Source organism: Leptonotus elevatus, chromosome 6 (assembly GCF_054856555.1).
Source record: "Leptonotus elevatus isolate MCC_2025b chromosome 6, RoL_Lele_1.0, whole genome shotgun sequence".
Classification (NCBI taxonomy): Eukaryota; Metazoa; Chordata; class Actinopteri; order Syngnathiformes; family Syngnathidae; genus Leptonotus; species Leptonotus elevatus.
In genome coordinates this window covers 27657649-27682315 of record NC_141244.1, presented here as the reverse complement: position 1 = coordinate 27682315, position 24667 = coordinate 27657649, and the positions used below count along the sequence as shown (strand labels likewise).

The window sequence follows — 24667 nt, the reverse complement described above, 5'->3', positions numbered from 1 at the left end:
TTGAATTGCATCATAATCAGGTGACCTGCTTATGTCTATTTGATTTCTTTTTTACATTTTTGTTTTTGGGATGAAACTGAATGCAGAAATTTGCATGCAAGAGGAATTACTTTATTAATACTAAATACATAAACCTGAGGAATATGCATTTTGAATAAATAGGCTTTATTAGACTAATGAATATATATCATAAGTTTTATTTGGTAGGCTTGTGTTAAAATGAGTTAAAAAAAGTACATGGGAATTTGTTCAGTAAAAAAATTGCATCAATCTTGAATTAAGCCTGAACGATTTCTGTGAGTTTTCGTGACCATCGTTGAGGTCGGGGGGGAATTTTGCAGAAACGAGTCCAACAACCTTCGACAGAACATACACAGAAATGTTGCACATTTGCAACTACTGGTCATCTAATTGCAAGTCTGACCACTATTATTATTTGTATTTTATTTTTATTGGGGGGGGGGGTTGCAATATTTTTTTGTTTTGCAAAACCTTGTGCAAGAAAAATGAAATGTCTTGTTGAATGGATTTCTTTGCAGGTGAAGGAACATTTCTCACAATATTCTTTAACGCTCCATAAAGTCTCGTCAATTTGCCGAAAAGACGTCGCCATCTTGCAACGTTTTGTTTTTGGGTGCTCCGCGTTCCGCGATGGTACGTGGGTTCTCACGGGTCAATATGGATCTTAGCGGCATCGCTGTTTGGCAAGGCGGGCAGTCGCTGTTAAAAAACAACAAAAAAAACTCAATACATTACAATATACAAGTTCAGCATGAGCAAAGTCATGTTTTCGACCCCCCCCCAATTTTGCCCCCATAAACATTTGACTGACCTTACCAAAAAGAAGTAGTTCGAGAAGTATACTGAAAATGAGGAGCGTATACATCCAGTTTGCTTTTCTTGTACTTATTGGAAGTATACGGCACCGAGTAAAAGTCACGTGTACTTAAAACATACGAAACGTTTACACGAGGCACTCACCAAAATTGTAAAGGAACCAAAATGATAGGTTACATTTATTTACAAAGCCCTAAAGATGATGATAGAGGTTAAGGTCGCTTAGTATCAGTATCAGTGGTTGCTGGTTCGATCCCTGTCAATTGATCCCTGGGCTTTTCGCTGTCAATTAAACTGCGGAAATAAGTGTAATAAAGTGTACTTAAATATACTTGAAAGTCTACTTATTAATATACTTAAGTATACTTTGAAGTGTACTAAAATGTCCCAATTGAGTCCCAAGGAGTTGACTTTTAGTACAAGAATAAGTCCAATTCTTCTTAAACTTCAGTATACGCTTTACTTCCAAGTCTCCTTTTTGGCGAGGGTTCTCCCGCCTGTTTTTACTGCATTTGTCAGCAAACAGGACGAAAGCTCAGCGCCAGGCAGGCCGACACGCGCACGACAAGCTGCGAAGGACGAGCGCGCGCAAGGCAGGTAAGCCGACAAAAATAAGATTACAAAACACTTGAAAAGTGGACTTTTGCGTCCAGATATCACGTTTTGAAATTGCACTAGAGCAAGAATTGAAGCTAGGCTAGCTAGTTGAGACTGATTGGAAGAGTTGAAGTTTCTTAGACGTCTAGTGTGGCGTGTTACAAGAGTTGAGAATAAGGCTAGCTGCTAGCTGCTAGCTGCTAGCTACTTGAAATGACAAATGTTTGGTGTTCAAATGGAATCAGGTGCGTGCGGGCTAATGCTAGCGTGCGGGCTAATGCTAGCGTGCGGGCTAATGCTAGCGTGTTTCGTTGTTCATATGAAATGGCGCCTTTGGTCCATTGAGCAAACAAACGAAGGAAGGAACGAACGCCGTCCAGTCCACGCCACGAGGGAAGACTTTTTTGGGCGAGCTCGCCTGGTCGTGGACGACCGAGATTTTAGTTTTTGGTGACGAGGATGAGACGAATGGCGGCTCGTCTTCGCCTGGAAAGTTCTTCCAACCTTTCCCTTCATCAGCGGTGAGAATTGACAAACTTGATCTGTTCTCCAAATGTTTTCTTTGAACTTTATTTTCACATTACAAATAATGAAGTTGTTGAAACTTTGTGAATGATGAAACTTGAAGGTCTTGAATTCGACCACTTTTAAGTTGGGACTTTTTCAATTGTAAACTTACAGGGAAATAGCAAAGTAACTCACTGTTTGTAAGGTTTTTTTATTTGTATGGATTTGATTTTTTGCTGCATTCACAAACACGCACACATACCAACATGGCGGGGAAGCGAACCCGCGCCAACCTGCATCGGAGGCAAGTGGCCACCTGGAGTCCGACCCTGTTTCGAAATACTTGCATTGGATTTGTGAACTATCTTCTTTATTTTTTATTATTATTATTTTTTCTTTTACAAATAATGAATATGACAAGAATTTAAAAACATAAGGACTTACTTTTCACTCCTGCATTTTGAAGTGTGACTCGTATTTGAATTGTTTCCTTTTGGAATTAGCTTCTCTCGGGTGCAAACGATGCGAGCCCACATGGCCAACGTTCCAGAGTCTGTGCTCCTTTGGGTGGCGCCCTCGTCTTCAGTCAATCCGCAGGTGAGCTCTCAGCCAATCAGGAGGCTCCGCTTTCTTCCTCAAGGTCAACGTTGACGTTCAAGTGACCTTTGAATGTGTGGCATCCAAATCGTTTGAGTCAAAATGGCGGTCAGTAGCAATGAGGGTTAAAGGGAGCTCTGGGTGGCGAGGTGGTACCGTCGCCTGCGCTCGGTGCAGGTGGCGCCGGGCGCGGGTTCACCTTGTGCGTGAATAAAACAAGAAAATGAATAAAAAAGATGGTTAAAAGGATACTTGAGACTCACTGAGTCTCACCTGTTTTGTGGTTGGTCAGCAAACTGAGCCGTGATTGGTCGTAGGGCAATGTGGCCCAAACAAAAACATCTGGACTTTATCAGTCAGTGATTTTAATCAATTCAAGTCTAATCAAGCCAACAAAGGTTTTTATTTATGTATTCAAAAATCATCATTCGTGTGCAAAATCTTCAGACAACAATCGTGTCTACTGATTCGAAATCCGTTTTAACTAAAGCTTAACATTCAAAATGACAACTCGCAATAACATCTGGATGGAACAGAACAACTTTTAATAGTCCAGAAGACAAAATTCCATTTCTCGATTTCCAACATGACGATGAATCCAATTCATGCGATTGATTTCCCAGCCCTAATTGGTCGTCACCTGTTTTCTCAGCGCAGGTGACGCCATCTTCATTCCACAGCAAGCGTCAAAACGGTTTTTTTCAAAAGTATTCATCGTTCATAAAAAAACTCGAAAATGGCCGAATGAGTCCAGTTGAAATGGCGCGAGACCCGCAGCATGTCCGTCCGCTCGGCCGCGCCGAGACCTTTCGTCGATTGGGCCGTTCGGCGAGTGACGGCCGACTCGCGTTCCTACGCTGGCGACGGAAGCCCGATTTGGACTCGAGTGCGATTTCACCGTTAAAGTCCATCTTGGCATCAAAATAGCAAGTCAACGTTTGCCGACTTGCCGGTCGGTGACGAGCTTCCGCTGCGGTTGCAAAAATGTGTGAAATTTGTGATGTCGCCATCAGCAATGTTGGTGTGGCGTCTTCCAGGTGGGGCCGGCGCGCTTGTCGCGGGTGCCCGTGGCTCCGCCCCCTCCGCAACGAGCCAGCGTGTGGACCCGGCTGGGTCGCGGGCGTGCGGGCTTCTGGACCTTCCGCAACAAGTACGGATGGAGAGGCCGCTGTCGCGCCGCCCTCGGGAGAGCGAGTGAGTGATGGGCGTGGCCTCGGCGACGCCCGCGCACGCGGCACTAACCTTTGTTTCAGTTGACCTTGACATTGACCTCGTGCGTCATGTGAGCGTAAGAAAACGCTTCATGATCTCACGTTCCATAAAAGCAAACACGTTAGCGCCCTCTTGTGGCACCCGAGGCGCTGTTGGCATAGTTGTGGGGTCGGCTGGGGGGAAAAAGAAGAAGAAGAAAAAGGTCAACTTTGATTTTGTGCCTAAAAGCATGTTTTCGAAGCAAACGTCGTTTTTGCTGTTTTGGCTTCTTGCAATGTTGTGGCTGTGGTTTGTTTTCTTCTGTTAGTGCGCCATCTAGTGGCCCAATGCTGCGCGCTGACTTGCATTTAGTAGCTTTTTTCTTCGAGACCATTTCACACATTGAGCTTCTCTGTGGATTCTTCATGTTGAAGTGACAGCATTGTGTAATGAACATTATAATTAATTCATAGCAATCGTGATGTTTGTGTCACGTCCATGTCAGTTAGCGTTTGTCTTCATCACTGACACGCTAATTGTGATTGCGAATTGCTAAAACGACATTTTGAGCGGGAACGTGAGCGCTAATGGCGGGCGTCACACAACACTCGATGGCGGGCGTCACACAACACTTGATGGCGGGCGTCACACAACACTCGATGGCGGGCGTCACACAACACTCGATGGCGGGCGTCACACAACACTTGATGGCGGGCGTCACACAACACTCGATGGCGGGCGTCACACAACACTCGATGGCGGGCGTCACACAACACTCGATGGCGGGCGTCACACAACATTCGATGGCGGGCGTCACACAACACTCGATGGCGGGCGTCACACAACACTCGATGGCGGGCGTCACACAACACTCGATGGCGGGCGTCACACAACACTCGATGGCGGGCGTCACACAACATTCGATGGCGGGCGTCACACAACACTTGATGGCGGGCGTCACACAACACTTGATGGCGGTCCCCGCATGTGCCCCAATTTGTCACTTCCTGCTGGCAAAAGTCAAAGCGTGCTTTTCCTACACAGGAGCAAGCGCAAGGCCGGCTCGCCGCCGCCGCCGCCCCATCGGATGGGGAAGGTTCCGGAGGGTCGCCCGGGGTCGGGTCCCGCCGTCCGCTCTTCCTGTGAGGGGGCGGAGCCTCAACACTCCCACCAAAAAAGAGCTGGACATGCAGCTGGACGACTACATGTCCCGGTCCAAGAAGCGACTGGACGCCGACCTGGACGAGTACATGGCGCTCGCCGGACAGACGCTGCCTTGGGACGACTGATCGGTCCAGTCGCAAGTCACGCTTCGCACCCGTTTTTTCTTTGTGCCATTTTGTTAGCATCCAGGCCTGTTAGCACCATTAGCTTGCGCGTGAGTCCTTGTGTTTTTTTTTTTTTTTTACGGTTGTCCCTTCAACGGAGAAGAAAATAATTTGATGCCCAAGAACGGCGACGGCTCATCTTTCGTATTAAAAGCCATTTTTATTTAGCTTTCAAAAGTTTTTCTTCACATGTTCAGATGAATGGTCGCCAAAGCCAATGGGAGTAACAGACTTGGTCCTGCCCCTGAAGCCTGAAGAGGTCAAAGGTCACACAAACTTCCTCATGCCGCTCATCACCTTATGACCTTTGCTCACCTTGTTTTTGGCCTCCGGCCAAGATGTTGTTCCTGGAACAACACCAAAAAAAAGAAAATCGATCAAAAGGACAAACCCAAACTTTTCGATTGGTTTCCTTTTGCCGATTAGTCTCAAGACTTTTTGGGGGAGAACTCATCAAAATGTTTGCATTGAGCTTCATTCATATTTCTTTTTTTAAAGTTTGCAGAGCTCGTGCTCACTTTGTTTGATGTTCGTCAACGATTTGATTTACGTTCAAAGTGCTGGAAGAATTTGTTTTTTTCTTTTTTTGAAAGCCAAAATAAAATGGATGAGCCTCGTGTCGCAGTGGAAGGTTTTTCACATTAAAGGCAAAAAGCGCACGCGACTTGAACGCACCAAAATGAAGACGACGTTTTGTTTGTTTTTCGATGTCCGTCATTTGCGTCATGAGCTGAATTCGTTTGTAAAAACACTTTAATGCAAAATTAAAATGAATTCAATCGATTATATAATCGCTAGATTCATCGATTCTAAAAAAAGAAATAAAAAGAATAGTGGACAGCCCGAGTTCCAGCCCCACAAAACACCCCAAATGTTTGTTTGTTTTTGTCATAGAAAACTTGCACCGAACGGGATTCAAGTGCGAGTGAAACAAAAGCTCGAATGTGCCAAACCCGTGAAAACGCAACACTGTCCCTAATGTAGTGTCCGTTCGCCAAAAAGCTTCATGGCGACGCGAGTTGCAAAAAGAAAAGATTTGAACCATGTTTGCGAGGTGGCGTGCGCATGCGTGTCCTTACGGTCGTCGTCGTCGTAGTCGAAGGTGGCCGTGTAGTCGTAGTCCGGCGTGGGGGTCACGGGGTCATCCTCCCACTTGCTCGCTTCTTGACTCGCCGCTCTGACCGAGATGATGGACAACACGATGAGGAAGGTGACCTTTGACCGCCAGCGGGGCCACGACTGCGGAACGCACAACATGCGCAACGCCGCCATCGCGAGCACTCACGCTGAAAAAGGGTGTGGCAGCGGACGATAAGCAAGCCCAACATGCGCACGCGCATTGGATGAAGGCAAACCTCCCTCAAGAATGTCAAACAGCAAAACAACGAATCCCAGCATGAATGCCACTTTTAATGGTTGTTGTTTTTTATGCCGCCTCAAAGACGCATACACGCCGACAGACCGACTGACGGACGGACGGACCGACGTGCGCGTGGCGCGACCCCACCTGGCTTGACGCTTATCGACCTCAAATGCCAACAAAATCGACATTTCAACAATGAGGCCAAAATTCATCAAGCGTAACATTCAACACATCTTTTTCTTTTAGGAACTGGAAATGTAAAGTCACATAAGAAAATAGCAAGGCAAGCAACAAGGAACTTTTTTTTTCTTTCTCTTTTTTTTTTTGTCGAGCTCATCAAAATGATCCGTCGTTAACATCCTGACAAGTGTTGACGCGTGATCGTTTGTTTGGCGAATCCTGTCCTGTCCTGTCCTGTCTGGACGCGAAATGACGGCTGAGCGAGCGGGAAAAGTCACGCCCGACGCGCTCCGCCCATTGGATGATTTTCAAACCAGCGTGGGCCAGAATAGCGCCCCCTAGCGGCCCACGCTGCTCCAGGCGGGCCTGCTCACGTGACCTCGTGCAGGTCAGGCCCGCCGCCGATGATGTTCGTGATGTCTTGCATCGGGGCCGGAGTCCCGCAGGCTTCGGATGTTCCCCTTCTCCAACACAGCTGATTCCTATGATCGGATTGTTTTGTTACGCACTTGCCGTTGCTTTTGTTTGTTTTTCCACGTTTGTCGCTCACGCTGCACTTTTCATTTCGATTCATGCGATCAAACGATTCGAAAGGTTCGAAAGGTTGATGGAGTCGCCAGCAGCGTCTTTTCATCATCATCAAAACAAAACAAAAGCTTTATGGAACAACAATTGCAAACTTACGAGAATCCTCATCAAAGCGATCAAAACATTGCAACAAACACGCAAACACACAAAACAAACGAGCGTCTTTCCCTCCGATCGCAACGAGAAGTACTTCCTGTTTTTGTGCTGAAGGATGCTGGGAAATGTAGTCCTGCCGGCCTCACGCTGCAAGCGGACCTTTGTGGCGGCTTTTTTCACTCAACAACTTCACGGGTCAACTTCCAAGACAAAAAAGAAGCTCCTGCTTGTTCAACTGTCAAGCAAGATGGCCGCCGCTACAGTAGGAGGAGCTACAGTAGGAGGAGCTACGGTAGGAAAGGAACGCAAGACCACAAGGTGGCTTCCTCCTCGTTGACATCGTAAAACTGAAAGCTGAGTGTGTGTGCGTGCGCGCGCGTGCGCTGACGTCACGTGTGTGTCCAAAGGTCAGCATGTTGCCATGGAGAGCAAAGGTGAAAGGTGAGGAAGCGGCAATCAGGAAGCGCCAGCGACCGTACAAGGAAGTCATGGAGTCGGCGGTGAGAGCGGACGCGCTCAACTTCTTCTCGCTTCTTCTGAGCTTCGTCGTCCTGGTGAGTTGGGGACGTTCTTCCGCCGCCTCTGACCTCTGACCTCTGACCTCTGGACCCGTGTGCAGGCTTTGGGACTGGCCGTGGCCTGTTGCGGCGTTTGGATCTGCTTTGACACCGGAAGCCTCATCGGCGCCGTTTCTTCCCGTAAGACGTCCTCGTCGTCTTCTCGCCGCTTCGAATGCTCACGTGCGCCGTGTGTGTGCGTCGTGTGCGCGCGCGCCGTGTGTGTCCAGAGGAGCTCCGGGCCGTGGGGGCGGGGCTAATGCTGATCGGCAGCCTGACGATGGCGTGCAGCCTGGCGGCGTGTTTCGGGGCACGCTGGCAAAAGGAAATCCTCATGCTGATTGTGAGTAAAGGTCATGTTGAAAGGTCATGTTGAAAGGTCACGTGGCGTTTGCATGCAGCTGCTGTCGTCCTATTGGCTGTTATCCAGCGGCGCCGCCTCCACATCCGAGTGAGCCAGTTTTCGGAGATCCCTGCCATCATGCGACTGATTTTTTGGCCTTTTCTTTGGACTTTGAAGTTTCCCATGGGAGCGTCGGCCATTTGTTGTTGAAGTTTACTCGAAAAGTCAGCAGCACAAAGCTTGAAAGTCTGCTTAGCTTAATGCTAGCATCCAACGGGAAAGACCATCGATAGGCTCACGAACGTCGCAAACGCCGCATCAGCACATGTCAATGCTGCATATCTTCTTTATCCTCTGTGAAGAAAACGTGCACCACATTTTGCACCCAATATTTCGCTCGTTGACGGATGCACGGCAACTTTTTTTGACGGAGCGGATGGCAAAGGGCACGTTTGCAAAAAATGATGGCAGCGCTCTGACTTACAAGCGTGGAAACAGGAAGGCTTCAACTCGTATTTCAAGGCGGGTGACCAAACGTGTCCTCTTTTGAGAGGACTCTTTATTTTCTTACGTCCCGTTTGGGCAAATTGATGAAAATGTCCGCTTGGCATTGCGTGACCAATAGGAGGTGACGTACACCGAGTAACTGCGACTGGTCGCCCCATTTTTTTTTCTACGTGACGCTAACGTGTGTTTGCTAGTGCGCGGGCGGGCTGCTCTTCCTGTTCCTGTGCTGCGTGGGCCTCCTCCTGCTACTGCTGCTCAGCAAAGGCCAGGTGAGCCGCCTCACGCCCGCCGCTCGCCGCAATGACGTCATCGCGTGACCCGCCTCGTTCGCACCTGCACGTTTGTTTGTGGGCAGATTGAGAAGCAGGCGAGCGCGGCGCTGACCGACATGATTCGCCGCTACCGGGGCAGCGGCGGGCGCCAAGATGGCCTCCTGGACCACCTGCAGCGGCACGTCAGTCACTTGACGAGCACTTTGAAAACACAGAATCATCTTCATCATCATCATCATCATCATCATGCTTTCCAATTCATTTGATTGGAATTTGTTGAAAATGTGATTTCATGATCTGAACACGATTGACAGAATGAAATGAATCGATTTTGTTGAAACAAAATGAAATCAATGCAACAAAATCATTTTGCACTCACGTCATTTTTGAAGACATTTTTTGAACGTTGAGAGGGAAAGTCAAGTTGGCCTTTGCCGTTATGGTCAATTGTGACTTGTTTATGGCCCGCCCCCTTTTTTGCCCTCTGCCCGCAGGAGGCGTGCTGCGGCCTGACGGGCCCGTCCGATTGGCTGCAGAATTCTTTGGTGCAGACGCTCAACGCCAGCGCCGGCAGCACGTTTCCTTGTTCGTGTTTCCGGCGGCCTCAACGCAGCGCCGAGACGGCGTGGTGCTCGCCAGACGGCGCGCACGCTAACCGCACGTACACGCAGGTGCGCGCGCACGCACACGCTCTCGCCAGGCTGCGTTTTGGCGCGTCCGAGCGAGGCTAACGCTAGCTTGCGCCCAGGGCTGCCGCGAGCGCTTGTGCGATTGGCTGCACGACAACGTGGTGACGGTGGTGGGAATGGACGTCAGTCTGATGGCGGCGCAGGTAAGATGGCGGGCGGCGCGTTGCGACTGGCGCCGTCATCATCGTGCACTTCCCGCCAGGTCCTGCAGATGGCGCTGGTGCTGACTCTCTGGAGGACTTTTAGGCACGCGCTGAGGACAACCCGGAAGACGAATGACGCCGACGCCGCCCATCAGATCGTGCGGTCGGACGCGTGACCTTTGAGCTTCGCAGGGGCGGAGCTTCCACCGGGCCCGTCGACCGCTTCCTGCGCCTTCTGACCGGAGTCCACTCGGACCGGACTCCGGTCCTTCCCAACTGGGACTCTGGCCTACTCGGGACCCGACCGCCGGAACGTTCCCGGTTCCCCCGCTCGGACTCCGTCGGACCGGGACCGATCACGACGACCTCAACCCGATTGGACTCCGCTCGGTTTCAAACTGGTCGCCGGGACGATTCCCGGAGAAGACACTCGGTCGGACTTTCCTCGGACCCGAGTGTGACTTTCCTCTGACGCGGGCGGCCATCTTGCACGTTTGTCGTCATGGCGGCAGATGTCAATCAAGTTTTCCTTTGATCCTTTCTTTTATCAAATAAACAAATGAGCGCAAAAGAAATCAAAGACAAATTGTGCAATTCTTCGCGACGTCGCGAATGATGTCATCACGTCGATATCGCAAGAATGACAAACTTTATTCTTTGAAAGGGATTCTTGACACGATCGGCTCCACTCCGAGCCGCTGGTCGGCCCGACGGCCGACGGCTCTGGCGCGGCTCCGCCCCCGCCCGCGCTCACACTTGCACGTGCATCACCACCTGCCGGCCGTGCGTGTGGAAGTCTTCGGGGATGGTGTCTGCAAGCACAAGAGCGGACGGCGGTTCGAGCCGGCGCAACCAATCGGACGCTCAAACTTCTCCAAAGATGTCTTCAAATAACCCGGCCGGGGCCGGGGCCGGGGCCGGGGCCGGGGCCGGGGCCGGGGCCGGGGCCGGGGCCGGGGCCGGGGCCGGGGCCGGGGCCGGGGCCGGGGCCGGGGCCGGGGCCGGGGCCGAGCTTTCCAGAGGCTGACGTTTCAAATTGGCCTTTGAAAGTAGGCTTTTAATAAACAAGGGTTTGATTTTCAGAGTAGGGTTTCGATCCAGGGTTTCACACTAAAGTCGAAGTTAGACGTAGCATTTCAAAGAACTCGGCTTATGGTTCGAAAGTAAGATTTCAAACCTGTTTTAAGGTTTCAAAGTCGGGTTTCAAAGTGCAACTTTCAAATTAGGACCGTTGGCCGTCCGGCCTCGCCTTCACGGTTCGAGCCAATCACACGCCGGGCTGCAGCCGACCGTGTGTAACTTTTTAAAGCCCTTTTTTCTGCAGGTCAAGTATTTTCATCGCTTCAAAACAAAAGGAAGGAACAACACCTTGTTTTGAAAATTGTGTCCAAAATACAAATTCTCATTTTAAAATGTAACCATCAAAGCGGCGTAAACAATAAATACTCAGGAAAGTACAAAGTAACCTACTCAAGTACAGCAATGAAGTACTTAGTTACTTCCCATCTCTGATGATTTTAGTTTCAAGTAGACTTGCTTGAGGTTTCGGTTTGTGGTTTTGCCAGACCAAAGACCATCTTGCTGTGATCATAAAGCTAATGCTAATGCTAATGCTAATGCTAATGCTAATGCTAATGCTAATGCTAATACCAAAGCTAATGTGCGTGTGTGTTGTTACCGTTGCAGCGGTAGCGCAGGTTGGACCAGATGATGTTTTCTTGGGAGAAGCAGAGGACCCCGAGTCTGCCCCCCCTCGAGGTGCCGTCAATCAGCACGCCCGAGTCGGCCACCACGTCGGCGCCCTCGAACAGACGGAGCCTGGGGCGCGGCGCGACACGTGCTAGCTTAGCCTCAGTCAGGTCATGTGACATCAGCGAAGATCAGGGCGGCGTACACATTGGTCGGCCGCGTCCTCGCGCGGGTCGGGTGGGCGTGGCCCGTTTGGACATTTGAATGACACTCGCTCGGGAATCTTGGCCAGCGACCAATCGGCAGGCGTGACGTGACGCGACTGACGTGACGCGACTGACCTGATGTATCCGACGTGCGGCCGATGGCTGAGCTGCCAGCGATACGACGTTTTGTCCTTCCAGCCGACGTTCCGGGGATCTTTCCACAGGAGCGTCGCTTCGCCGCCGGTGTCGCCCGTGTGCCACAGCGCGTTCCTCAAGTACTCGCCAGGACCCGTGTTGGACTTCACCGCCTGGCCGCCACACGCACGCACGCACACACACACGCATGCTAACAGCAAGAGACTGGAGGGCATCGTGACGATGGCTTTGCACGAGTTGGCGTCGGGTTCGAGGGTCGGCGTAGTCGCAGTCACAGTCGAGAAGGTACGGACGAACGGGCCGAGTCTGGTCGGGTTCATGTTTTTCGTCGTTGGTGTCCAATCAAAGTCGCGGCATTTTACTCCAGAATGTTTTTTGGGTCTGGTTCGAGTGGACATTTGAGCGGCGCTGCAATTGTGGCCAACGCTGTCCCGGTCCAGTCGTCAAGATGGACAAAAGCGACAGCAAGCAAAGTTCAAATGTCAAACCAGAAGCGGAAGCCTCTGAAAAGGTTGCTCACGTCTTCACTTTGACCTTTCAGACGTTTCTGATGAGATTTTGTGGCCGTTTCGGGACTTTTGCCACAAGGTCGTTTTTTTTGTGTCCAAACGTCCTCCCTTCTGTTTGCGCCAAAAGCAATGGCCGCCATCTGGGCTGACTTTCTCCGTCAAGTACAAAATCACAAAACTACAAAACAACGTCTCATTTTGGACAACAAAACGATTTGTTTTGACTTCCGTAAACCGCATTTCTTTGTGTTTTTGTACGGCAACCAAATTCCGCCGTCGTGGTCACGTGGCCGGCGATTTCGTTTCCTTTCGCTTCTGGTCTCGTTGGGTCACCCGATCAAAAACAATCGGCCGCTCGCCATTTGCGTTGACAAAAGCCGTACAAGTCGGGGCGGGAAAAAGAGGCGCGGTTACCTTGAGGTGGAGGGCGGGGCTTGCGACGGCACTGAACGGTCGCGTCTGCCAGTAAACTTGCTGCGTTTGTTTCCACATGACGGCGTAGAAACTGGACGAGTCCTGGTACGAGAAGACCAAGCCGGCGTAGTCGTCGTCCGTCACCGTGTTGACGTGGAAGGTCCCCTCAAAGTCCACGCCGTCGAACCACGTGTAGCCTGCCACACGTCCGCAGCAACGCTCAGCACCGTTCTTTGCGCCCGCCCACCCATTTGTGCCGCCACGTACCGACGGCCAGGCCCGGGTCGCTGTTCATCGTCTGGACCATCTCCATCCCCTGCAGAGGGACGAGACGGACGTCAGAGACGAGAGACGGACGTCAGAGACGGACGTCAGAGACGTCCGTCAGAGACGTCCCGCGCCGGCCGGGATCCGAGAGGAAGTCGGCGCCGGACCGACCTGGTTGAGGACCACCCAGTTGGGCTGGATCTGGGTGTCGCCCTCGGGGTCCAAAACCACCGTCTGATAAGCCCGGAAGTCGGTCAGCGTCACCTCGGCGCTCTCGGGACACGCGTCCAGCGCGTCCGCCACCGCGTCGTTGTCAAAGTCCAACTCGCACACGTCGCCCACGCCGTTCACTTGACGCACACACATCATCAGCAGGCGGGAACACGCACGCACGCACGCACGCACGCACGCACACACACGGCGCCGGCTGGCGTTTACCGTCCCAGTCTTGCTGGTGAGGATTGACCATGAGTCGGCAGTTGTCCGTGCGGTCGGGGACGCCGTCGTTGTCGTCGTCGTGGTCGCAGTCGTCTCCGAGGCCGTCGTTGTCCGAGTCCAGCTGCGAACTGTTGGGAACGTGGGGACAGTTGTCCCGGTTGTCCTGGTGGCCGTCGCCGTCCCTGCGGGTGTCCACGCGGGTTCAAAACGTCCGCCGCGTGCTCGCTAACACGCGCGTCACCACCACAACACGCCGTGCGTGTGCGCGTGCGCGTGCGTGTGGAGGACCAAAACTGCCAAAATTCTCATGAAATAAATGACTAAATAAATACATGAATAAAAGTGAAAATAAAAACGGATATAAAAAAATATAATACGTGTATTTATTTAAAAGTGTATTTATTTATGTATGTATATATATATATATAGTTTTGGGGTTTTATTTCCATATTTATGTTTTTTTTTAATGCTGTTTTCTTTATATCCGTTCTTATTTCCACTTGTAGTCATTTATTTATTTGAATTTTGGCAGTTGGTCCTCCATACATACGTGTGTGCGTGTGCGTGCGCGTGCGCGTGCACGTGCCATACGTGCGCGTGCGTGTGCCATACGTGTCATGGTTGTTGTCACAAATGTCTCCCACTAAGTCGTCGTCCAGATCGGTCTGAAAAAACAAAACATCAACATCGGTAATGAAGGCCGCAGAAAAAGAGCGTGCGTGCGTGCGTGCGTGCGTGCGTGCGTGCGTGCGCACGTACTTGTGTGGGGTTGCTGATCTCGGGACAACTGTCGCAGGCGTCTCCGACGCCGTCTCCGTCTCGGTCCGTCTGCATGGGGTTGGGGACCTTGGCGCAATTGTCCAGCACGTTGGGGATGCCTGCACACGCACCAACACGCGCGCGCGCACGCTGTAAGTCAAGTCCGCCGCCGGCCCGCCGTGAGCGCTGGGCTACCGTCTCCGTCGACGTCCAGGTCGCAGGCGTCGCCTCGGCCGTTCCCGTCCGTGTCCGTCTGCTCGCCGTTGGACACGTTGGGACAGTTGTCGCACGCGTCGCCAAAGGAGTCGCTGTCGGAATTCTGCTGGTCCTTGTTGGGGACCAGACGGCAGTTGTCCTGCCGCGCACGCCAGACGGCGCCCGTCAACGCCCGCCGCGTGCACTCATACGTGACCGCGCACACGCACCTCCACATTTTTGATGCCGTCTTCATCGGCGTCGGCGTCGCATTGGTCCCCGATGCCGTCTCCGTCGGCGTCCTCCTGACCCGAGTTAGGGGTCAACACGCAATTGTCCTGATGGACACGACGTCGGTCACACGATTACAACACGCGCGCGGCGACATCGACGACCGCCGTGAGGATGACGAAGACGAAGATGATGATGATGATGATGATGTTGACCTGTCTGCAGTGCTTGTTGTTGTCGAGGCAGGGCAGCGAGCGGTCGGGGAAGCCGTCGAGGTCCGTGTCCACGCTGCACGTGTTGCCGTTGCCCGCCCAGCCCACGTTACACTGCACGCACGCACGTTAGCACGCACGTTAGCACGCACGTTAGCGCAAGGAGGCGGACGGCACACGCGTGAATTTTGTTGGCGGGCGCGTCACCGTGCAGGACGGCACGCCGTTCCTGTCCATGTTGCAGTGGGCGTGGGCGTCGCAGGGGTCAAAGGTCAAGGTGGCGCAGGAATCGCTGGGGAAGCAGCCCACGCTTTGGTTGCCGAGGTAACCGGCTTTGCAGCCGCCGCAGCCGAACGAACCCTGAGGCCGAACAAAGGCAACGCCGTTGACGGGCTGGGAGGGGGCGGGGCTTGCCCACAACTCACCTGCGTGTTGGTGCAAAGCGAGTTTGGCGCACACGCGTTGGGAAGCTCCACGCACTCGTCCACGTCCGCGCACTCCTGAAAGACGCGCAACAAACATATACCGGCGCATACACACACACGTGCACGTGCGCGCGCGGGCGAGCGACCTGCTTGTGCGTCTTGGCGAAGCGCAGTCCGGTCCCGGCGAGCGGCGCCCCCCGCAGGCCTGGAGGACACGGGCCGCATCGGAAGCCGCCGTCCGTGTTGACGCAGGCCGACGGCAGGAAACACGGCAGCGCCTCGCACTGCCACGCGTGACCACAAACACGCTTTGGAGCAGGATTGGACCACACGCGCGCGCGCGCGCACACACACGCACGCTGACCTCGTCCACGTCGTGACAGCGCGTCCCGTTTCCCACGGTGCCGGGCGGGCAGGGTCCGCAGGCGAAGCCGGGGAAGTGCGGGCTGTCGGCGCAGGCCACGCCCAGATGGCACGGGTTGGGCGAGCAGCGAGAACGAGACTCCTGGAAACCTGACGCACGCACGCACGCGCGAGGACGACTTCAATCGGCCGCTCGGACGAAAGCCGCTCGCAAACACGCACTTACCGCAAACTTGACATTCCAAGATGGCGTTCCTCAGCAGCGACGTCTCCTTCACCTGCACGTGCAAACGAAACCTTGAATGAAAAGTCAACGTTTTCAATGCAATGAAACAAATTCATCCATTTTTGAACGACGTTCACATTTTTGCAAAGTGTGTGCGCGCGCGCGCGTGTGTTGACTCATGCACGTGACCTGCTCCTTGACTTCCTGTCGTAGTTCCCCCAACATTTGATTGAAGAGGACCATCTGACCAATGAGCGCTCTGGCGTGGTCAGCTGACAGGAAGTAAAGTTCAATCGGCCGATGACATCATCGGCGTTGACGGTTTCCGGATTCGTACTCACCCAAGATGACGCGCAGGTCGTCGCTCGCTGCGGACACAAAACGTGACGACGTCAACAACGGCGGACAGGTGAGCCACTGGGGGGGCGTGGCACTCACCTAAGTTGTGGGCGGAGTCATGTCCAAAGGGACAGCCTACCAAGGCGCCGGCTTGAGCCACGCTGCCCCCTAGTGCCACGTGCAGGGACTCCACCGCACCCTAACCGGGAAAAGTCCTTCATCAGTCGCCGGCGGCTGCAATCTGTAGCGCGGGGACGCGTGCGTGCGTGCGTGCGTGCGTGCGTGCGTGCGTGCGTGCGTGCGTGCGTGCGTGCGTCCGTCCGTATGAATGTCAGTCGTACTCGGCATGACGTCATGTGCGCATCGTGTATGTGAAGAAGGAAGTGTGCCGTTTCGTTTTTTGGCCACAGGGGGCAGTAGAGATGGAAAATTCCATTTCCGGCATTGGTTTGCAATGATGACGCGCTGTTAGCTAGCGGCTAGCGGCTAGCGGCTAGCTTTGCCACCAATCGCACCGGCACAAAAAAAGGGAAGCACGAGACCATACGACGCACTTATTCATAAGGGGCGTGGCCAGGCATACCTGCATTCGCGCGTACGCCTTCTGCCCGTGTCGGATGTCCACGGCGTCCGCCTCCCGGGGGAGGGGAGGCGGGCGGGGCACGCCCTCCGCCGAGTCGGCCAATCGGCAGTCCACGTAGAGCTCCGCCCTCATGTTGTCGCGCTGCAGCTCGCCCAGACGCACGACCAGCGAATGGCGACGCCCGTCCGACACGTTGGCGTTCGCCAGGTTCACCGTGTGAACCTTACCGTCGGACGGACGCCAGAAGCGGAGTGACACTGTGTGCGCACAGGAAGTCATCAAGACAAACAGGAAGTGATGGGGACAAACAGGAAGTCATCAAGACAAACAGGAAGTGGTGATAAAAAACAAGCAAGTGGTCGGGCACCTTTGTTGATCTTGGCCATGACGGCGACTTCCAGGTACTTCCTGTTGTCGTGCTTCCCGACCACGGCGAGGAGGACGCCGCCCGTCTTGGACGGCGGCAGGCGAACGGCGGCCGCCACGTGAATGTCGGCCGACGCGCTCGCGCCGCCCCAAAACTCGGCCGCCCGCTTGGCGTCATGAGCGTTCAGCACGTCCATCACTGATGGAGGCGGAGACGAGGCGGTTACCGTGGCAACAACAGCATCATCAACATGAGCTGGAGGGGCGTGGCTTCTTCAAAGTGGATTAAATGGCATTCAATTTGCAATGATTCCCTTCGTCACAAATGTTGACATTAGCTTACAAAATCAACGCTCAAAGTTACGCGTACGATAAAGACAAAATTAAAACTAAACAAAAAAAATGACGAGGTGAACATTTTGCCTGACGTGCGACGTGCAATGAAGTGTTTGATGCCAAAATGTTTGTTAAATTTGGTTATTTCATTACTAATGAAAACAAAACAAAAAAAAACAAGATGGCGTCCATATGTCATGTGACCAGCAGTTGATCAATCACAATGTAATTCTGCTGTGATTGGTCAAATGCTGGTCACATGACATATGGACGCCATCTTGTTACCTTGCAGAAACCGAGTTGGCCAAACTCCCTCCATCAACGGCTCGTGGGCGCCCTCTAACGGTAAGAAAAATAATCACTGGCTGGCGTACTTTGGAACTGGAAATGCAATCAAACATTACGCATCTTGTTTTGAATTGTTGACTTTGACAAAATAAAAATGCATTCCAATTTCAAGTGAACTTTTTGCATTTAATCTTGAAGTGTTTGTTGTACAAAAATATTGCCTACTTTTTGGTTTCCTACTGAAGAATATTAGAAAAAAGAAGAAAAGTGAAATAACGTGCAGGGATGGCGCGACACCTTGGAGGGGGGAGGGGCTTGTTAGTTGTCGCTCTCCGCCATGTTTGTCTGTCGTGTGAACTCATTTCTAAAGTTGTTTAACTTGAGCCGTCGGCCAAGCAAAACGATGTTTTCATTTGTTCCGCTTCTGCTCGGAAAGATGACGTCACGTGATGTCAACTTGATGCTTCATCTTCCAAGCACGTGCAGAGCGCATGTTGGGATTTGGATGACGTAGGTGGGATGCGTTCAAGTGCAGCGCATCAATCAATATATCGATTCCTTGGTTGTGGCGCACGTGACCCGCACGGACCCCCCCCCCCCCCCCCACACACACACACACACACAAAAGTGGAGGAGGAATCTCCAAGTTTTCTCAGCGTGTTGTTCGGATTTGGAAAGTGAATTGATTTGCGTTGAACTGACTGAATGTTATTGGAACAAATCCTGGACGGCTCCAGGATTCCATACGATACCGACTCCTTTTTGCAGGTTTTTTTTTCCAACCGCTCCGATTTTCAGCACATCTCGATCGGATGTTAACAAAAATCAATCAACTTCTTCGGAATCAATTCTTGTTCTAGTTTTTGACAAACACTTAAGAGCGTCGCTATATTGCTGGCCATGAACATTTGCCAAAAAGGCTGATTGATCAAGCCGCATGCCTGACTGCAAAAGTGAACGCACCCCCGCCGTCAGACGCCAAACAAGATCAAAAAGTGACGCGTTACCTTGTTGCCCCGGAAGTTGTGCCGCCGTGCAAAGCCAAATGATTGACAGCAAAAACGTCATCGTCTCCATCTTCGTCGTCATCATCTTCATCCTCTCCGGGTGCAAGCAGGCGCGCTCTGACGCCGACGAGCCGCGGGAACGCGCGAAAAGGGGCGGGGCCACACGTGCCGCGGACGCAGACCAACTCAAATGGGGAAGACTCAGCAGAGAAATTTGTTTTGAGTGTTTTCTTTTTCTTGTTCCTCAGCACTGTTCTGGTTTGTGTGCTCAGTTTGAATTGGATGCTAGAGTTTGAATTAATAAAGCAAAAAAAAAAATAAATACAAAAACCTGGCCGAATTGTCGGCTGCATGACGTCACTCCCTGCGCGACTCGACAGCACGCACGTTACGTCGTCATGCAACCGACAAATTCGGCCTTGTGAATTTGGACAGTCGGAAACCGTTGCCATGGTTACAGAGGGCGGGGCCGTTGAAGCGCAACAGCAAGTCGGCTCGTTAACACACGCGCGCACGCACGCGCATTCCTGAGCTTTGGCGTCATGCGTGCAGCTGGAGTCCAGACTGAGGGGCGGGGCACCAATCAGCTTGATTTTATTTTTTAATTTGTGACGTTCACACGTCAACATGGATGAGGCAGAAAGGAAAGCGCAAACAAAAGCACGCATGACACATGGCGGGAAGACAAGAAAGGTGTCACGTGACATCACGTGACGTCACTGACATCACGTGACAGCGGAACCAACAAGAAGTGATGACGCCTGAGAAGGAAACGTTCGCCGCCGACGACTTCAGTCGTCCTCGTCCTCGTCCTCGTCGTGGTGCAAATGTCGGCGGTGCTCCAGCGCCCTCTTGTGGCCGTGCTGGACCGACACCATGCCGGTGAGCACGGCGTAGGACAACATGGCGCCCAGCGCCGCCAGCGCCGACAGGAACTGCTTGGCGCGCCGGTTGGGGACGTGCTCGGCGTCCCGGCTCTCGGCCGGACGAGCGGATCGCGGGGCGTTGTTATCTGCGGGCGGACACAAAGGAAAACGCGCGGCAGTCAGCGGCGTCGCCAAAGCGGGTGCGACGGAGGTGGGCGTGTCCTGACGGGGGAAGTAGATGAGCAGGATGTTGGCGCAGAAGGCGTGCAGGTTGTCCAACGTCTTGAGGTGCTGCTGCAGTTTCCCGCTGGGAAGCTCGCACTTGAGGATTGGAGCCAGCCAGCCGAAAACAAAGGCGTCCAGCGACGAAGGCCTGGCGTGGGAGCACGCGTGACATCGGCGGCCATCGTTTTTCATCATCGTGCAAATATCGGAACACTCACGAGTCTCCGAAGAAGAACTTTTGTGTTCCCAGCCGTTGCGCCAGCAGGTCCATGCAGTCGGTGGCGTCGCGATACAACTGAAACACAAACATGGCCGGCGCCGCCATCATCATCATCTTCATCCTCATCACCATCCTCATCAACATCTTCTTCATCATCACCACCGGGCCTCGTCTAGGCCCCGTCCACGTGTTTGTTCCCCACAATCGATTATTTTGTTGGCGTCTCGCTGCCAAAGCCTGCAATTGTCTGTCAAGCAGTTGAGGGTGTAACGCCGCCCGCCGACAGCTCAAAGGCAGCTGGGATGGGCTCCAGCATCCCCGCTCCCCTTGTGAGGAAGAAGCGCTTTGGAAGATGGATGGATGGTTTCCTGAACGCTTGCTGGCTCACCTCCTTCTCCAGCTCGTCGCCGGCCTCCAGGCTGGCGTCTCCTCGCAGCAGGCGCAGTTTGTCCAGCTGGTGGCGCTGCATGCGGCCCGGCAGGAAAAGACCCAGCGGGAAGCTCATGTGCTCGGCGTACCAGCGCCGCGTCACCTCCGCAAAGTTCTTGGGCTCCACCCACAGCGCGTACAGCTACAAACATGCACAAGTCGCTCAGCGTGCGCACACGCAAGCATGCATCAAGACACGCACGCGCGCACGCACACACGCACACGCACCACGGCTGGCAGCAGTTTCTGTTGGACGAGCGCAACAAAGGCGAGGCCGTCGGCGGCCTCTTTGGCCGACAGGTCAAAGTCGGCGTTGTACTTCTGGAAAAAAACACACACAAATGGAAAGCTGGTTGTCATGACAACAGCATCAACAGACAACCAACACCACTTTGAGTCACCTCACCACCAGCCTGCTCTTATTATGGGATGGATTCACCGTATACGTGTGTGTGTGTGTGTGTGTGTGTGTGTGTGTGTGTGTGTCATGGTGCATTAGGAGCCGCAGCATGTCGGCTAATGTCTCCCAGCTGCTGGGAGACGGGAGGGGGCGGGGCCAGGGGGGTTCTGATGGGGAAAATGGGGGTCAGAAAAAAACCACCGACAAGTTGGAAGGAAACACGGCAGGAAAATCTCCACGTTTGGCATTCTTGGGGGGGGGGGGGGGGGGGGGCTTTTGCTCCTTTTTGAAAGAAAAGCTGACACTCGTGTTGATGAAGAAAAAATGGTCAATGGCGATGAAAAGAAATCAAAGTCGTTCAACAGAATGGCCGGGTTTCCATGGAGACGTCCCGAATGAAGATCTCACCTGTCACCTGTCGCCTCTCACCTGCTTCCATGCGACGTGATCCGCGTTGAAATGCTTCCCTTCTTGAACGGGATCAGCCCCGCGCCAGTCGCAGGACATCCGCGGCAAATCCAGGTGCGGAAAGAAGATGTTAGCTAGCTCGCTCCCCGGGTGCTTGTTTACCTGCGGGGGAGCTCGCTCGCTCGCACCCGGGGCTAAATCCAAAGTGTGGCAGGCTTTGACTTCCTGGACCTGGACTCGCCACCTCTGGACATTGGTCACGCGCCTGATCAAGATGGAGGTCAGGACCGAGCTTTCCCTCGCACACGTTCAAGATGCAGAAGGGACTCGAACCTCGTGGGCGTTTCACAGAAGGAAGCGTCTTCTTTTCTTGCTGGGTTTCACGTTGGCGTCAAGGACCAGAAAACTCCATTTTGGTCTGGTGTGTCCAAAGGATCTTCTGGCTTGCCAAATTGCATGTTGAGGATTTGCTTTCAACAGCGCCGTCCACTTGGACTCCAACGGCGGGCGAGCGACGGCGCCGCCTGGCACGACGTGTGCTCAGGGTTCACCTTTCACGTCTTTCGTACGATCCGTCTTCAATTTGGTCGTCGTCTTCATCGGCGTCCATCGGAAACAAAAGTTGCTTGGCGATGATCTGCTTCCACCTTCAACATCCTCGTCTATCGCTTCGTCCTCTTTCTTGCTCTCCTTCACTTTCTTTTTGTTACTTTTGGAACCTTCAGGTGTTTTTTCGGAACAGGAACTCAGAGGTGCCAACATTTGTGTGCGTGTGCGTGTGTTGTGGAGAAGCAGCTGCGGTTAGCTAAGCTAGCTGTCCGGAACCCCAGACAATATTTATTTGGTTGCTCGCCTGTTTTCGGAGGTGGATGATGATGTCAGAGGGTCGCCACAGCGCCTCCTTGTGGGCGGTCCTCAGCGCCGGAACGGCACCTGAAGACAAAGGAGAGGTGAGGTGGCGCCCCCTGCGGGCGGGCGTCGGCGTCGCGAGGAGTCTCTCTCACCTCCGGGACATCGCCACGGGTTGCACACCTTGTGCACTTTGAGAGGAGCGCCGGAAAACTGAGCGTACGCCTGCCGGCAACACACGGCACAACACTTACAAACACGCAATCTTGCAAAAGACCACAACGCGCTTTTCAAACGTTTGCAAGCGTCACGTCAGCGTTTTCCTTTTCTTGTCCAATTCTGCAGGCGCTCTTTTATGAGCTCGGGTTCAAATCAGTGCACGTGCGCACGCCTTTCCTTTCCCTCTCTATAACACGATCCCATTCCATTTGAAATGTCACGTGTCCAACAAATGGACTCGGGTTCCGAATGGAAAGGAAAGCTCCTCCCTTTTGTGCAAGAGAGAAGGAAGGCGCGCGCACGCAAACGGAGACAAAAGCTCGCTAGTGAGGTCGTGTTTTGATTTCACGTTTTTTCACACGACAAACAAAAAGCGACTTCTTCCACATTCGCATCCCATTTTGGATATTTGAACCTGCTTGCTATTGCGGCTGCCCAATATTGGAACATCGTTGTTGAATCTTGCGATATCGATATTATTGCGATATTTAACGTGTACCGAAAGAAATGACATTTTTATTATCCAATGAAAGAATGGTTTTTTTTTTCATGTGGCAAAATAAGCGAGCTCAATGTTTTCTTATTTCATGAATTGTGATGACCCGAAACGATGTTCAACTATTGGACGGCGATGCACATTTCAGTTTGCGTCAAATTCAGACACAAGCAAACAATTCCATACGAAACTTATCGCGTCTTTGCGATATGCAAATTGCATGTGCCAACGTGTGGCTTTCTGCCACACGTTGCCCCGCCCTGCTTGCATGTCTTTCTTCTCACGCTGCGGCGCCTTCATTGGCTGAAGACTTGCGATGTGCAACTGAAGTGGAAGTTGTTGCACATCCGCGTCTTTCCTCGTCGTCTCCAAATGTGTGCAGAGTCTGAAAGTTGGAGCGCCGGATTGTACTCGCTCCAATTTGCACGCCATCGTGCGCGCGCCGTTTGGAGTCACGTGGCCAAACCCATCGAGACCACAAACAGGAAGCTGAATCTTCCTCCGGTTTCATTTGGAATCGTTTTATTGTTGCCGTGTTCGCTTGCGGTTTAAACGGACAACAATTAAGTCTTGTAAGCGGAAATGGTACTTCTCATTTGTCTTTCATCGTCGATGTCTTTCCTCTTATTATTGATGAAACATTCATTTTATTGCACAAAAAGGAGGACAACACCGAATGTTGAATTCAATAAAACGAAATATAGAATAACAGTTGAATCACCAGAAAAACAGTATTTACATGTTTTGTTAACTAAATGCCGACCGAAGGCGAGCAGGGCTTCCGCTTCCGCTTCCGCTTCGGCTTCGGCTTCGGCTTCGGCTTCGGCTTCCGCTTCCACTTCCTCTGCCAGGGCATATTTCCAAGCCAGTGAAGGCGATTTTGGAGTTTTATCCCACATGGCGTCTGCCGGCAATGTCTGGTGATAAACGTAAACCACGCAGAACGAATTTCGATGAGAAAAAACAGCTGAGGCTTGCGGGGGCGAAGTTTTCAAGATGGCTGGAGTTTTGTCAGATCAGAACATCCCTGTCGTGACCTCCATCTGTTGCCTCACCCTAAACGCAACCTGTTCTTACTGCGCATGCGCACAAGTGCAAGGTATGCTACTTCGACGGGTATGACGTTTTTTCGAGACACTTGCACGCGCTTGACCAGGCGAGATGACGTCACTCATCTTCGGCGCCGACTGACGTCCCTTTCATTTTAAGTTAGAAACGGGCCTACGGGACCAATTAAGTTCGTAAGTTGAGGTTCCACTGTGTTTCTGCTTTACTCTGCAGCCTGGTCGGCATTGCAGATGACAATTTGTTAATGGCCTTACCTTGATGAATACAAGTTCAATTTAAAAAATTAAAAAATTAAAGTATTAATGTAGCCGTTCCCGGTTGCACCGCCGAGTTGATCCTGTCGCTAAAATGCTAAGCTAGCATCGTGATCGCCGCCGCCAAACGAGACCGACTGACCGACCGACTGACTGACTGCCGTCAAACACAAAAAGCCAAAGGGAACCGACCAGAACCACCAAGCAGTCGCTGTTGACGGACGGCAGTCCCCAATCTCCTTCCCACACGAACAGCTCATCGGGCGCCGCCATCTTTCCCGACGCCGGAAGCGAAGATAACTTCCCGTTTGTGCCCGACAAAGTAAAACGCGGCAGACACCGCCAGCGTCAAGAAATTCGAATGTGCCGCTTGCCTGTCCGTCCACGCGTGTCTTTGTATTGTTTCTTCGTCTCTTTGTGTCTGCGTAG

At 52.5% G+C, this 24667-nt stretch overlaps 4 protein-coding genes and 1 long non-coding RNA gene across 14 annotated transcripts; 2 read left to right on the top strand and 3 right to left on the bottom strand.

Annotated features, from left to right (window-relative positions):
* Positions 1-25: 25 nt before the first annotated feature.
* chtopb (chromatin target of PRMT1b) lies at positions 26-5159 on the top strand. Of its 9 annotated transcripts, none has more exons than XM_086078475.1 (5): positions 1313-1434; positions 1781-1955; positions 2445-2538; positions 3576-3732; positions 4774-5159. In XM_086078475.1, the coding sequence occupies exons 2-5, from the start codon at positions 1894-1896 to the stop codon at positions 5016-5018; spliced, it is 558 nt and encodes a 185-aa protein (XP_085934601.1). In that variant the 5' UTR covers positions 1313-1434; positions 1781-1893; the 3' UTR covers positions 5019-5159. The 9 variants fall into 9 exon arrangements, with proteins under 9 accessions (XP_085934603.1, XP_085934602.1, XP_085934595.1 ...); XM_086078472.1 differs by having other exon boundaries at positions 3552-3732; XM_086078474.1 differs by having other exon boundaries at positions 1323-1435; positions 1763-1955; positions 3552-3732.
* On the bottom strand, positions 2925-8213 carry LOC147173082 (uncharacterized). Its single transcript, XR_015095374.1, has 2 exons — positions 6137-8213; positions 2925-3923 (listed from the first exon to the last, which is right to left on the bottom strand). It is a non-coding gene; the product is annotated as an uncharacterized LOC147173082 (long non-coding RNA).
* On the top strand, positions 6117-10355 carry LOC147173081 (CD82 antigen-like). The gene is made up of 9 exons (XM_086078465.1): positions 6117-7576; positions 7692-7838; positions 7904-7982; positions 8072-8184; positions 8886-8960; positions 9047-9145; positions 9458-9634; positions 9712-9795; positions 9855-10355. Exons 1-9 carry the CDS (start codon positions 7400-7402, stop codon positions 9969-9971), a joined length of 1068 nt encoding a protein of 355 aa, XP_085934591.1. The 5' UTR covers positions 6117-7399; the 3' UTR covers positions 9972-10355.
* Positions 10301-19115, bottom strand: thbs3a (thrombospondin 3a). 2 transcript variants are annotated; one of them, XM_086078450.1, is made up of 23 exons: positions 18805-19115; positions 17175-17372; positions 16808-17064; positions 16324-16423; positions 16227-16253; positions 16075-16157; positions 15886-15937; positions 15661-15809; positions 15443-15580; positions 15297-15371; positions 15079-15231; positions 14875-14985; positions 14659-14766; positions 14429-14588; positions 14234-14352; positions 14087-14139; positions 13475-13656; positions 13208-13386; positions 13037-13085; positions 12770-12966; positions 11826-11998; positions 11474-11613; positions 10428-10607 (listed from the first exon to the last, which is right to left on the bottom strand). In XM_086078450.1, the coding sequence occupies exons 1-23, from the start codon at positions 18893-18895 to the stop codon at positions 10546-10548; spliced, it is 2856 nt and encodes a 951-aa protein (XP_085934576.1). In that variant the 5' UTR covers positions 18896-19115; the 3' UTR covers positions 10428-10545. The 2 variants fall into 2 exon arrangements, with proteins under 2 accessions (XP_085934575.1, XP_085934576.1); XM_086078449.1 differs by lacking the exon at positions 11474-11613 and having other exon boundaries at positions 10301-10607.
* Positions 19116-19382: 267 nt separating this feature from the next.
* mtx1a (metaxin 1a) lies at positions 19383-24564 on the bottom strand. Its single transcript, XM_086079636.1, has 8 exons — positions 24431-24564; positions 22357-22426; positions 22206-22285; positions 20773-20865; positions 20504-20686; positions 20114-20190; positions 19898-20043; positions 19383-19816 (listed from the first exon to the last, which is right to left on the bottom strand). The coding sequence occupies exons 1-8, from the start codon at positions 24509-24511 to the stop codon at positions 19596-19598; spliced, it is 951 nt and encodes a 316-aa protein (XP_085935762.1). The 5' UTR covers positions 24512-24564; the 3' UTR covers positions 19383-19595.
* Positions 24565-24667: the final 103 nt, after the last annotated feature.